Source organism: Streptopelia decaocto (genome assembly GCF_964273445.1).
Source record: "Streptopelia decaocto genome assembly, chromosome: 5".
In the NCBI taxonomy this organism is placed as follows: Eukaryota; Metazoa; Chordata; class Aves; order Columbiformes; family Columbidae; genus Streptopelia; species Streptopelia decaocto.
In genome coordinates, this window is record NC_138659.1 from 45,994,922 (window position 1) to 46,009,156 (window position 14,235).

General features: G+C 41.9%; 1 protein-coding gene across 1 annotated transcript in view; it reads left to right on the forward strand.

Moving 5' to 3' along the window:
- Nucleotides 1-13,234: 13,234 nt before the first annotated feature.
- NRG3 (neuregulin 3) overlaps nt 13,235-14,235 on the forward strand; it is a gene marked incomplete at both ends in the record, with an annotated part of 401,478 nt that continues 400,477 nt past the window's right edge. Inside the window, one exon of the mRNA XM_082052925.1 lies at nt 13,235-13,931. Coding sequence (XP_081909051.1) covers nt 13,235-13,931 — 697 coding nt within the window. The remainder of the gene's footprint in view (nt 13,932-14,235) is intronic.

The following is a 14,235-nucleotide window of genomic DNA, read 5'->3' on the forward strand; positions in this document are numbered from 1 at the left end:
AGCAGTTGTGGTTGTTGTTGTTGTTTTCTTCTTGTGTAGTTTTTTTAAAATAAAGAAGACCCAGTGGCAAAGGCAAGCAACTGTTGCACAGCTTACTTTCTAAGGTGACTGCCAAACCAAAAATCTTATGGTAATAAGAAAGATGATAAGAGGAATATATTTCATTAAATGATGATTCTCCTAATCTGACTGGCTTCTAATGAAGAAAATAATTTCTAATTAAAAACTCTTTGATTCAGTAAATAAAGGTGTGGAATGGTGTGGGGAGGGAAACCCCCATGCCACCACGCAGAGGACTCTGTTTAAGAAGGGACCACTTCTGCTGGCTTTATAGCAGCATGTTTTCTGGTACATATCCTGCACAAGGTAAGAGGAAGTACGTTTCCTCACTGTTTTTACAACTTATTCTTCATATATTTGAAATGTATAGATAATGATAGTTGCTGAACAGTGAGCAGCACCAGCCTCAGAGAAAAACTTTGCCTCTTGGAGGACACTGCTGCACCACCATGGTCTCGTGACAAGGAACATGATATATGTGTTGCTTCCTTTCCACAAGACAGTGAGTTCTGTCAAAATGTAATAACAATGACATCATTTGATATGTGGTACAATTCTGTCTTACTATCACTTGTGGTTTAGTGTATTTTGCTTCGGAACTTACTGAGCTAGTAGCATGCAGTGAAAATTTGCAGTCTGCTCCCACAGACAAGTGATCTCAACAGTTTCACTTTTAATCTTGAGTCAGTTTTTAGTTGCTCTGTGAAGACTGTAAGTAAAATCATGTCCCTGTCGAAATGCAGAGAAGCTCTGCTATTGACCGCAGCTGGCACTGGATTTCACCCTATGATGCTGTCAAGTTTTTGACATTTATATGCCATCTTCACTTCTTGAATCTTGTGATCACAACTAAAATGTAGCAATGTTTAAAAAGAAGAAATGTGTTTTCCATTTGCATAACTTTAATGATTGAACTGATTGAGCTTAACATTTTCTTCAAAGTTTCCACTTTGGCTGGCATTGCTAGTGTCGAAATTGCAAATATATATCTCAAAAGGAACATATTTTTTATAAAGTTTTATGTGATAGGAAATGGGGTCTTAAGATGAAAAGTGTTTTTCATCTTAGAAGTAATTTTTATCTCACTTGTGTATGTAAGCAATGTGCTGTGGAGTAAGTCAGACTGTGTGCATACTATTAGCTGTATGTACACGTTTGCCAGCTTGATTTTTTTCTAATGCAATCAAAAGAAGCTTTTAGGATTAACAAGTGGATGATGAAGCAAGGACCAAAGGCAAGACAACCTTCTGTATGTTACCTCCTAAGAATTAGTGGTGAGACCATTACTGGGAAAGTAATTAAAATTATATCACTGCTTTATCAAAAGGATGGTTAATCATTAAAAGCTTGTTGATTTCAGAATAGAAAGGCAGCTCAGTATTTAAGGACAGGTTGCACAAAACTGGCAAATGAAGATAGTCACTCTGAAGGATAGATTTAGAACAACTAGGATACGCCAATGTTTGTGAGATGGAACAGGATTTCTGAGATCAAAGGTTCAGATTTTCAGTTCTTTATATACATGCCTACATATACTTTGGAGTGTATCTACAGCATATTTATCTTTTAGGAGCAGTTTTCATGTAAAAAGCTGTTTGTCACAAGCTGCTAGAGGGAATTTTCTTGTAGGCATGAGTACAGCTTGGTCTGTTGTAGAGCAAGGCTGGGAAATGGAGGCTGAATTTGAAGACTCAGTTTAGAACAGCTGAATCTAGGGCATATCCTCAAGAGCACAGAAGTAATAAAATCTATAAGCTGATCTTTCCCTGCCTTCAGAGGAAGGGCAGCAACATCTGTAGTACAGGTTCTTCTTCATTCATGGCATGGACACAGTTATATAAGGTAAATTTATACCACACATTGTCCTTGCCTCCTCTTCATGCCAAAAACTTAATCAGGGTTTATCAGCTAAAGCATGCCTCTGCCTCCTGATCACACTTCTGCTTTTGGCTCAGAGTATATACAAGAATGCAGTATGTGGGGTAAAAAATGCTCAGGGATAGCAATACTTTTAGACTTTTAAAATGATATAAACACAGTTCACCTTTACCATCAGGCACCTAATTTTGTGAAAGTTAGGTTAATACAAAATTCATGCAATTCACTGGTGCTTTTAATGGAAGCAGGTGATCTGCAGCACTTTTGACACTGTCCAAATAAACACTGAAAAAGAAGATTTAAAGTACTCAGGTTTGAACAATGTTTTGCTGTGTTGTGGATGTTTTTACTTTGTGCTACATTCTAGTTTAGAAATATAGGAAGTGAAGAAATAGCAATAGAAGCTTATGCAGAGACCTTGGGGACATTCATGATTCCCTGACCACAGGTTTGGATGATCAGGCAGCTAGAGTGACAAATGCTGAAATCTTTATTTCTGGCTTCTGAGTACAGATTTACCATTCTGCTGAGCTTGATTCTCTGATTATAGACAGATTGACTGGAGAGGTTTCCCCTTAAAATAAGGTCAGTTTCCCAAACGAAATGAAGGGAAATGTGGACGGCTGTAGAACAAATGAATAGCTGAGCAGTGTATGGATTACTTAGCCTTTCCTGACAGCTGTTTTAAATAAAAATCTTCATTTTGCATAGAAAAGAGACACATAAATTCTGATCCTGCTTTGTGATTGGGAGCTTACATTATTTTGTTCTTGAAAAACCCACTTTATAGCTGTCTTGTTTAGGGATTCCTCTGTGTATCCCAGTTGATGGTGAGAGAATTGCTTCAACTTCTGACTGCCAGAATAGCCTGGTGGGTCATGGATGTGTAATTTGACCTTAAAATATGATTTAATAAAGTGTTTCTGTATTGTATTGCTTCTAAAACCAGGAAGATTTGCACAAGTGTATTTGTATGCAAAACAGTCATGTGACTTTGCTTAACAGCTGATTGGTGGCTGCTTTGGTACCAAATGGGACAAAGTCACAGAGGCTTGTTCCACAGCCAGGATACATATTCTCTTTACTCCACAGCCTCAACATCTTCCTTCTCAGATATATATCTGTATTTTTACACACACACACGTATGTCTCCTTACATATACATCCACACAAATGTATTTATGAAATCTTTGCCTCTTTCCCTTTAGGTCTGTCAGTGACATTTAAAATGTAATTTTGTAGGGAAAGAAAGAGTTTAAAAGAAAGTACGCCTTGTGTAACTGAAAGCTTTTTACCATTAGCCAACTAGCGCAGCTGATCTTGTAAAAAAACAACAACAAAAACCACCAATACACAAACAAACCCCCACAAACAAACAAACCACCACCAACAACAAAACAAAAACACAGAAGAAAACAAACTATTTCAATAAAAGTTACATCTCTTTGTTTATCATGCTTGCTATTATTAAAACTTCAGTGTATGTAAGGTATATTATTATCGGTGTAATATTGTATATTAAATATTAAATCCCTGATTATTGAACTGTAGAGAATAACTACCATGATAAGGGCTGCGCATTGATGTATCCTTAATACACACGAAGAAATACGGTATTATGATTCAGAATATACTAACTAGGATTTTAGGTTAACTGTCATTTCCAGTTTTCCATTGGACAAATAAATGTTATGACCTACAGTATTAGTAAGTGGAAACATCAACTTGTATGTTGTCATTTGATTAGTTTAAAGTTGAATTCTGGGGGTTTGTTTTGTGTTGTTCTGGGATTTCTTATGTCTACTGTTTTAAAAACTGAGGTTGAAACTTGGGCTAATTTTTGGTAATGCTATTGTTTTCATCAGAATCCTGACATTTTCAGAGTACATTCTTCCCTTTTATCTCTCTCTCTTGTTTTTTTTTTTTTGTTTTGTTTTGTTTTGTTTTTTTTGTTTGTTTGTTTTTGTTTGTTTGTTTGTTTTTGTTTTTGTTTTTTTTTTTAATCACAGCTTCTAATACAATAGATTCTGTATATAAAAATATCAGGCAAGTATTTATCAATTAACGTTAAATCTCTTGTTCTCTTTGAAAAATTTATTCAGCAGCTATCTTGCTCTAGGCATTGTTTTATTTCTTATTGTCCCTCCCTAGTATCTCCCTGTTCACACATAAATTGAAATACACAACAATGATAAAAATAGGATTCTCATCTGCTTTACTTTTCTTAACTCTTTTTGCTGTTTTATGCTAGGTATAGAAAAGTTTCTCATGGTTACACAGGGGTGCTAAGAAACAGTTTATTCTGACTCCTGTGTTGAAGGAAGAAAGAAGAAGAAAAAAAGGTGTTTTTTCTACACAGTTGAAATCCACCAAGAGGTGAAGTGCTTAGAAAATTTGAATGATTTCATGGATGTCTCAAAGCTTTAAAGATCAAAGATCCAGCTTTTCTTCCCGATTAAACTATGAGAATGATAAGAACTTGTGGGCTTTTTCTGCTTCAAAGGGTCATTCAAATATAATTCTAAGGACAGATGCCACAAAGCTATTTCCATGAAGTTTGATAGAATGAATTCCTTTTGTGTTATGTGGAAGGCTAAGGAGCCTGCTCCCCTTGGCTTGTTCTGCCTGCTGCTGTTCTGGACATTCAGGGCAGCATTTAAAGAGGTACCTGCTAAGCTGCTGAACCTCCTAAGTTGTAGGAGTCTGACATCCAAAATCACATTAATAGTACTCGTTACTTTAGATATAATTCTCCCAGGCAATTGTCTTACATTTGATATCACTTAGATCATATCAGGAATAAATGCTGCTTAACAGATGCATTAGAGTATGGAAATCTGGCCTTCATGGGACAGACTGTGTCCTGAAACATTGGGGACCGGCTCCTGTTGGCTATGGGAGAGCCAGGAAATTATGGGACAGTGTTGTTCAGCATTGCTACCTTTTTAACAACTCAAGGTTAAAAACATAAATTGCCAAACTGGCTACATGGAGATTTGAATGTCAGTGACTGATTTTGACATTTCAAATACAAGAAGAACTGTTTCAGGTTGAACTCACACGGGCTGAATATGACCAACTCTCACTAACAACAGCCCAAACAAAACACTATAAATAGAACTATAAAAAGCACTATTACAGAGCTTTTCCAAAATGAAATAAAGGAACTCACAATAACAAAGTAGTAAGGAAATATTGTTCTGAATATGAGGAAATTGTGGATTGTGAATATAAAGAGTTGTGGTGAATGGACTCAAATCCAGTTGGGGGCCAGTCACAAGTGATTTTCCCCAGAAATCAGTATTGAGGCTAGAGGGCCATCTGGACCAGCTGGATTGTTGGGCTGAGGCAAATGGTATGAGGTTTAACAACACAAAGTGCCAGATCCTGCACTTGGGTCACAACAACCCCAGGCAGTGCTACAGACTCAGGGAAGAGTGGCTGGAAAACTGCCTGGCAGAAAAGGATCTGGGGCTGTTGGTCAACAGCCAGCTGAACATGAGCCAGCAGTGTGCCCAGGTGGCCAAAAGGCCAACAGCTTCCTGGCTTGTATCAGGAATAGTGTGGCCAACAGGACTAGAGAGGTGATCATCCCCCTGTATTCAGCACTGGTGAGACCCCGCCTCGAATCCAATGTTCAGTTTTGGGCCCCTCACTAGAAGAAAGACATTGACGTGCTGGAGAGAGTGCAGAGAAGGGATACAAAGCTGGTGAGGGATCTGGAGCACAAGTCTGATGCGGGGCGGCTGAGGGAGCTGGGGCCATTTAGCTTGGAGAAGAGGAGGCTGAAGGGAGACCTTATCACTGCTTACTACTACCTGAAAGGAGATTGTAGCATGAACGGTGTTGGTCAGTTTTCCTAAAGAATGAGTGGTAGGATGAGAGGAGGTGGCCTCAAGTTGCACCAGGGAAGGTTCAGATTGGATATTTGGAAAAATTTCCTAATGGAAAAGGTTGTCAAGCACCGGAGCAGGCTGCCCAGGGAAGTGTTTGAGTCACCATGCCTGGAGGCATTTGAAAGATGTATAGATGAGGCTCTTAAGGATATGGTTTAGTGCCAGAGTTAGGTTAATGGTTGAACTCTATGATCTTCAGGGTCTCTTCCAGCCAAAATGATTCTATGATTCTGTGAAACTGTGATAAAAGAACTTATCCCAGATTTTAAAGCAAATCCATAGCCAAACTGGCTTACTTCTGTCTTGGCACTAAATCTGTACTACAATAAAACATTCTGGTAAAAATAAATGTATAGATGAATGTCAATACTATGAAGAAAATAATAATTCAAAGTTCATTTCTCTAGAATCTGCACAAAATTAAGTTAATTGCTCGTAGTAGTTTCTCTTGTTACTCTTTTTCTATGTGTTAAAAATCAGCAGCAATACTTGGCTTGGTAAGTCATTTATTTGGTTATCCTTGGCAGAGAAGCCAGACCTTTCAGATGTAATTTAATTGCTGGGACTGATGAGGAAATTTTAATCTATCTCTGCTCCTATCAACTTTGAACTTCACAAGAGCATTTAACTATTTTAAGTTCTACTTTTTGTATCACTATTTTATTCCTTCCCCTAATATAGATTTCCAGTGTTTCTATAGCCCTGCTTTGTCTTTGATCACTGTAATAACTTTAGAAAATAGTTTAAATAATTATTTAAACAGAATTATTTTTTCTCTCTTTAATATAACAACTATGATTAATGTACTATTTATCCAAAGACTGTGACAGAAGGTAATTTTATTTACCATCAAATCTAATAAAGACTGAAAAAAAAAATCTATGTTAGTAAATAATTGTATTTTTGGAGACAACAATGATTTAAGGCTTCATTCAAAGTCACCTGGAGGTGCACTATTTGACCTGTGTCATTAACCTTGCAGATTTACCATTTTTAAGAGCATTCATGAGCATTCGCCTCTGAAACTGAAATAAATGAAACTAATTCAGTAACTGGATGCCTCACACTGTACTTCAATTTGACAGTCTCTGTTACTTTGGGTTAATTTCCAGGGAAAACTCAGAAAGAATATATTGGATGCTCCATACCTGTTTGTGGAGGAGTTTCCAGGGTTGTGTCCCTGCAGCAGAGCTACTGCTAGACCACCCATCACCAGGAGGCTGCTGGCACACATCCCTGCCCCTGCTGCTGGGGAGAGGAGGACCCAGGCAAGCATCCGCCTTTCAGGTACATTCTAAGAATTTATAACTTACCCTATTTGCCCCTTTTGGTAGCATATGGAAATCACTGCAAAAACAATTGTTTCTTTGTCACCTCTCTGCAAACACTAAAGCTTCTACAATGGACAGCAGAACTAAAGGTACATAAAACTTAATCATTTTTCCTTGTAACAGATGGGTAAAAGTGTGTGCATTTTCAAAATGTATCTAGTCTCATGTCATGTGACAATATCCACAACCAGATCATTCACAAAGCGACACCTAGCAGCAGTGTCCTCTGCACTGGGCAGAAGTTACATGGTTCAGCAAACAATTTTGAAAAGAAAAATAAAATATGCCAAAATGTGAAATATAGTATATACTCCCTTTCTGCATGACTGATTGGAATTGAGTGTACTAATTGAGATAGAAAATGTGTAGATTTTCACGGAAAAAATTGGAAGTGAGTCATAATAGTAAATATTTTTCTTTTCTATTGATGATTGATTGCTTCATAGGTTTTCTCACTTGTTGTTGTCATCATTTTGTCCTAAATCCTGGAAATATTTGAATTTTGGTTTAGGGCTTTGTCCAAGATAGAGTGCAATATACTGAAAGTTTTCTGCTGACTTCATCATGCTTTGGACCAAGCCCTTTTGAGGGCATTTTCCATATTTGACTTCAAATATTTCTTCTTCTGGCATCCTAAATTTATGTTCCTGATAGCAATCTCAGAGGTTACAAAGGCTTGAAGAGTAATATATGCCTTTCTGTTATGTTGCATGGCTTCAGTGTATCACAAGGGTGTTGTTAGGACTAGTCACTATATTTCTCAGTCTGAAGTCATTATTAAGTATGTTCTTAAGGGACTGATACAATACCACTAAAATCAGAATTAAAAAATTACTTTGATTTTACTCTTGTCAAACAGAATTTCTCTCACTGAAATCCTTACAATTTACAGTCAGCTAAAAGTGGAGAATATTGAGAATTTGGCTTGATAAGAAGTGAGTCAGGCCTTTAGGATTTAATTTATTTAGTAATGAATTCCTTCAAGGAAAGTATTCAGTTTATTAATATTTCCTGATTGGAACTTGTTTTTGCAGAATTTGGAGTGTGGGATTTTTGCTGATGTCATGATGTATTTCAGTTAATCATTATGAACCATGCCAAGACAAACATTTGAATTGTATCTATTCATTGGTGTACACTCAAGTGTAATTCTAAATATTTAGTGGCAGCCCTGGCATTTGCAAATAAGCTACACATGATCTGAAAAACTGAGGATATGCTGTTGAGCAGTAATCAGCATATTGCACCGAGTGAACGGATAGGTGTATTTTATCCAATTAATTTAGCCACAGGATTGTTATTCAGAGTTTATATTGGAGTGAGAGAGAGCAGACTCTTCTCCTTATTCCAAAATTAACTGTCACTCATCTCACACCTGCCTGAGACTGACATAATTCTAAATGGCAGCTTGCTAACGTCTCAAATGGTTGCTGTGCTTCTGAACTCTGCCGTGGATTTCTCACTCCTTGTGACTTGTGCTGTTCCTCCTGGGTACCAGGAGGATTCTTAACATCCTGTGTAAAAATACAAGGAGGAATACTTTGGGCTCTGCATTACACGCAGGTATATAGCCCCAGTCTCTCGACAACATGTTAGCTCAATAAAGCTTAGTCTGTTTGTCTTGCCTAATGGGCTGTTTTAACAATCAGAGTGGGAAAGAGTACTTTAGTTCTGAGCACTGGTTAATGGGATCAGTGGAATGCTATTTATATGATGTTTCACATGGAAGAAGGAATAGAATTACATGCTGACCTCAGACAAAAAGCAAGGTTTTCCCTGACTGTGAAGCAACCATTAGAGACACATATGTTGTAGCTGAGCTGGGGATGAAAGCTAAGAGGAAAAATGAAGTAAAGAATAATCAAATGCCCTAGTTCAAGAAAATACCCCAGCAGCGTAACACCTATTGATACAACCAGCCCAAATTCCAGCATCCTTTGTTTGTGAAATTCTGTTTCGTTTGCTACATCCAGTTGCTGAGCTGCCAGAGCACAAGTGAGGTGGGTTCTGGAGGAGCTCACAACTTTGAGAGACTGTTTATGCTATCAGCAGCTGAGTGCACCATAAAACAAAGGAACTGTAAATGCTTTGTTGCTCATAGCTTCAGATAATATTTACATGAATTAACAATGAATGTCTTCAGATATTTTGTAAAGTTGGGAAGGAAAGAAAGGCTTCTAACTGCATGTGTATGTGGAATTTGAATACAGGCATCTCACATGTGTATTGTTTTGATGTTGTAATGGACAAGGCTCCAAAAGGGTCTGATTTTTCAATTTTGAGGACAGTTGTCCTGAGACCAGCATCCTTGTAGAAGAAGTGTTAGCTGTGGCATGCTTACTGCACAGCCAAAATATAAGCCCTCTATGACAAACAAAGCAATGTATGCATAAACAGTATATCTGTCACATGTGTGTCATACCAGTCCTTAAGAAAATACCACTTCTGACTCCAATGTAGATAAATAATTTTATTCTATCCCAGTCACAGATGGATTTCTTTGCATATTATGAAGAAAGTAAATCAAGAAAAATAAATGTTATGTTGTTTTTGATCATAAGATACATATTTCCAGAAAAAGCAAGAAGCTAGGCTACGATACAGGTTGAGTTGGAAGAAATGCAAGTGAAATTTACCAAATACCTACGTAAAATAGAATTAATGCACTGAACAGATTCAGTTTAACAAGAGTGGGCTGATTTGAGAAACTGATTATGATTTGGATATTAATTTCTGAGAATTGAGAAATAATCTAGAAGCATTCAGAGACTGTGCTTTTGTACACACCATAACATTTTAACTCATGACTAAATTATTACAGGAAGAGGTTTCCAAACATTGCCTGCACTTAGGAGTCTGTCTAGCTGCATGGCATTTTTTTTAACTGCAGGATAACCTATTTGAAATACATTTGCATTTACTGTGGAGTTAAGGGAAAACTGTTTTGAGTTTCCTGTATCAAGATCCATAGTCATTTCATATTTTTAGACCAAAGAACTTCCTTCAAAGAGGATAATAGTCAGTGGTATGATCTACATTAACTTATCAGGGGAATACCTGTCTTTAAGTAATTCACTTAAGTAAGGCATATTGAAAGCATTTCACAATCAATTTCAAGAATAGTTTGTCAACCCTCAATGATAAGAATGGGAAATTGTTACAAAGGAGCCTGAAAATCTTTACTCATGATACAGGAAGTCTTTCAATATTAAACAATGAAATGGCTACACTTGAGTCTTCTTAATGGTATTACATTCTGATGTCTTCCATTAGAACCATTACAAATTTTAGGAGCTGACAGCTTGAAAATCTTACTGGGGGTAGAAGTGCAATTGAGAAAGATTACAGGACATAATGCTAAGAAAAATAAAAACTTTCTGTCTTGTGAATCTTGTAAAACATTTTTGTTGTGTTCTGTTCTCCCAAGAAACATTTACAAATTGTTTGAGAATGAATACAAAGAATGATTCATATTGAGCTTAGTGAACAGCAATATGGTTGTGGAAGAGGCAAGAGCTAAAGGGCATTTGTACAAGCAATGGAAAGCCCAGAGCAGGACAAAGGTGTTCAGAGTTTGCAAGGAAGATGAGGACTGTGCAGGACAGGCACTCATGACTGAAAGCATCTGGTTCTAGATTTCCATAAAAAATGCTGAATTCCATGAAATCAGTGACAAAGCCTCCCTGGATTCCCAAGACTTACCTGCCTTGCTCATTTGCTCGCTTTACTGGGCATCCATTTTTGTACTGGACAATGTTCATATGATTGTTTCCAAATGTTTTCTCCCTAATCCTTTTGCCTCTTCATCAGAGGATTAGAAACACATATATTCATGTTTTCCAATGCCAAAGAACTTTAAAACAAACAAACAAAAAACCCACAAAAACCAAAACAAAAATAAAAACCCAAACAAACAAAACAAACAAACAAACAAAACTGTTTAAACAACATACTTACCTGGTAAGCCACTTCCACAGATTTTCCTGATCTCTGTTACCATAGACCTATCTTGGAGAAGCTGCCCAACTCCAGTTGGATTGTTTGAAGTGAAAATAATTCAGATGTCTAGCTAATGTGATTTTGATATTATATTATAAACACTACAATGCTACCAACATTCATTCTGCATAAAAAATCAAGCAGATACATTTCAGTTGCAGTATTTCCTTTTCTATATTTGTCTGTGTGAATACTGAACAAATGTATTTCACAGTTTGTTTCCAACTTTTCTGCTCAATTATTCTGTATAAATATTAATATACTTTTAAATACATGACTAAGGAAATTATTTGTCAATACCAGGAAATGACACCAAATAGGTAACAGCTCAGAAGAATGGGTTAAAAACAGGTGTACACATCTTTACAGATCTACTTTTATAGAACATTTTCTAAAATTTTGAAAATGGTGATAGACCCAGCCTCTGGCACACTACAGTTAAGCCTTCAGTGACCACTCATGCTGTTGAAATGTTTTGTCCAGTTGAGTGAATGGAACGTACACACCATTGACCACATTGAACTTGAAGTTCAGCTCTAAAGTAGATCAAAATGCAGGATTAATTTCAATATCAAAACTTGTCTGACAACGTTGTTAGAGCTGCACACTCAGTATGTGCCTGGGCCACAAGCTGCCCCCCAGCTGCTGAAAAGGATCATCCTTTTGCTGCAGGTGTCTGCTGGTTTTTGTTTTCCTTTAGGGAATCTTTTTTAGAAGCAACAAAACGCTGCTTATTGTTAGTTATCGGATAGCATCAGCGTCGGAAAACATGATCCCGTCCTGAGCGCTGGTCTTTCACTGGGAATCTTCCCTGAAGGTGTCTCCACCTCCCTCATGCACACGCACACCCCTCGCCGCTCCCTCCACACGTGTGTTTTTGGACATACAGCAGCAGACTGTTGGGTTGCTACCAGAGGATGGATTCAGGCGCTCCCCTTCTCCCCCCTTTTTTATTTCTTTTTTTTTTTTTCCCTTTTTTTTTTTTTTTTTTTTTTCTTTTCCCCCCCCTTCCTTTCCTAGGCTCCGCTTGCCGTAGCATACACCTTCCCGAGGGGTTTGCCTGGATCATTTATTTATCTTGTGCGCATTAAGAAACCACCATTAGGCTTTCGTGGGAGGCGCCTTACTTTCTGCGCGCTAGCCTGCCTCCCTTGCGCTGCGATAGGAATACACAATTGAACAGAAGCTGCAAGCTTGGCAGGAGCTGCCTTCTGCGTGCCTATTTATTTGCCGGATCCGTATTTTTTTTTGGCCGAGTGGGTTATTGCCGTCCCTCTCCAGGGTTTCATCTTAATTTTTTGTGTGTCTGTGGATTTTAAATTTCGCTTTTCGGGAAACCTCGCCGGAGTTTCGATGCCGGGCTGGACTTAGCGCGGGCGCGGAGCCGTGCCTCCTGCCCCCGGGCCCCGCCCGCGGATCGGCCTCCCTGGCCCGGCGCCGGCCGCGGGTTGGCCGCGGGGCCGCGGAGTGGCGGGTGCGCAGCGCCGCGCCGCCGCCTCCCCGCGAAGCAGCCGGGGGATGCTGCTGCGCCGCGGCCCGGCATAGGCAGGAGCCGAGCGGGCGGGGGAGGGAGCAGAGGAAAGGAAGGAAAGACGGAAAGAAAAGATCCCCCAGCCTCGAGGGGAGAGGAAAACGAGGAGAGGAGAGAAGGAGCGTGAATGTGAAGGAATGTGCCTGCCCGCCGCCGGAGCCGCACGCTTGGGATAAAAAGAAAAGAAATCGAGGAGGCTGATTCTTGCGACTCATTACCCGGAGGAAAAAAAAAAATAGAAAAAGAAAAACCTGTGAGCAGAGGCAGAAGGAGAGCGAAGAGGCTGAAGCAGGCAGCGCCAAAGGACGGCGCCCGGCGGATGGCGCGGCCGTCCCGCTGACTCCGCGGCCGCGGGAGGCTGCGCGGGGCGGCGCGGCGCGGGGCACGCCATGCCGGCGGCGTGACTGAGTGGGGCGCTCCCGCCGCCTGCTCCGCTGCGCCGCGCTCCGCTCTCCTCCGCCCCCCTCCGCCGCATGCCGCCGGCAGCCGCGGCGCGCTGATGCCCCGGGGCCGCGGCGGCGCTGCGGACGGCCCCTAGGATGAGCGAGGGGGCTGCCGGCGCCGCGGCGCCCGGGGCGGCGGAGGGAGCAGCGGCGGCGGGGGGCCCGGGCGGGGATGGGGCCGGGGGACCGCCTCGGGAGCTGCGCTGCAGCGACTGCATCGTCTGGAACCGGCAGCAGACGTGGCTGTGCGTAGTGCCCCTCTTCATCGGCTTCATCGGCCTGGGGCTCAGCCTCATGCTGCTCAAGTGGATCGTGGTGGGCTCCGTCAAGGAGTACGTCCCCACCGAGCTGATGGACGCCAAGGGCGTGGGGCAGGACCCCTTCTTCCTCTCCAAGCCCACCGCCCCCCCTCGCGGCGCGGAGACCACCGCCGCCGCCACGCCGCGGCCGCCCAGCCGCGTCAGCCCCCGCCTCACCACGATGAGCCGGGCCCCCCCGCGGCCCCCCGGCACCCGCGGACCGGCGCGGGGCGGCCCGCGGCCCACCGCGGCACGGCACCCCGCCGCGCCCCACACGGCGCCGCCCGCCAGCGGCCCCCCCGGCACCGCCGGCCGCGGCGCCCGGCCGCCGCCCGCCGCCCCCAGCACCCCGCCGCTGCCCGCCTGGCCCACTGCGGCACACGCTACCTCCTCCTACAAGATCTACGTCCACGACTCGGCGCCGTCCTGGACCTTGTCTCCCTTCCAGGAGTCAACCACCACCACACCGGAGGCCAGCACGACCCCCAAAATCCGTAAGTAAAGCCACCGCCCCGCGCCCTCGGGGCGCCCGCAGCTCCCGCTTGTTCGCGTCTAGCCGTCAAAACTGACTGTTTGCCCAGCGCCGGCGGGGTCGAGCCGGGGAGATGCTTCGGTCGGAGGCTGCCGCCGCGTCTCAGTGAAACGCGGGGTTCCCGGGCCGCTGCTGCCCTGCGGGAGGCTGGAGATCTCCGAAGTTTGCGCTTCTTTTTTCTCTCCCCCCTTACGCCTCCTTCCCCGCCCGGCAAGTTCCCCACTTTCGTGATGGATCGTGAGGCAGGAGAAGCCATTTGAGGTGAC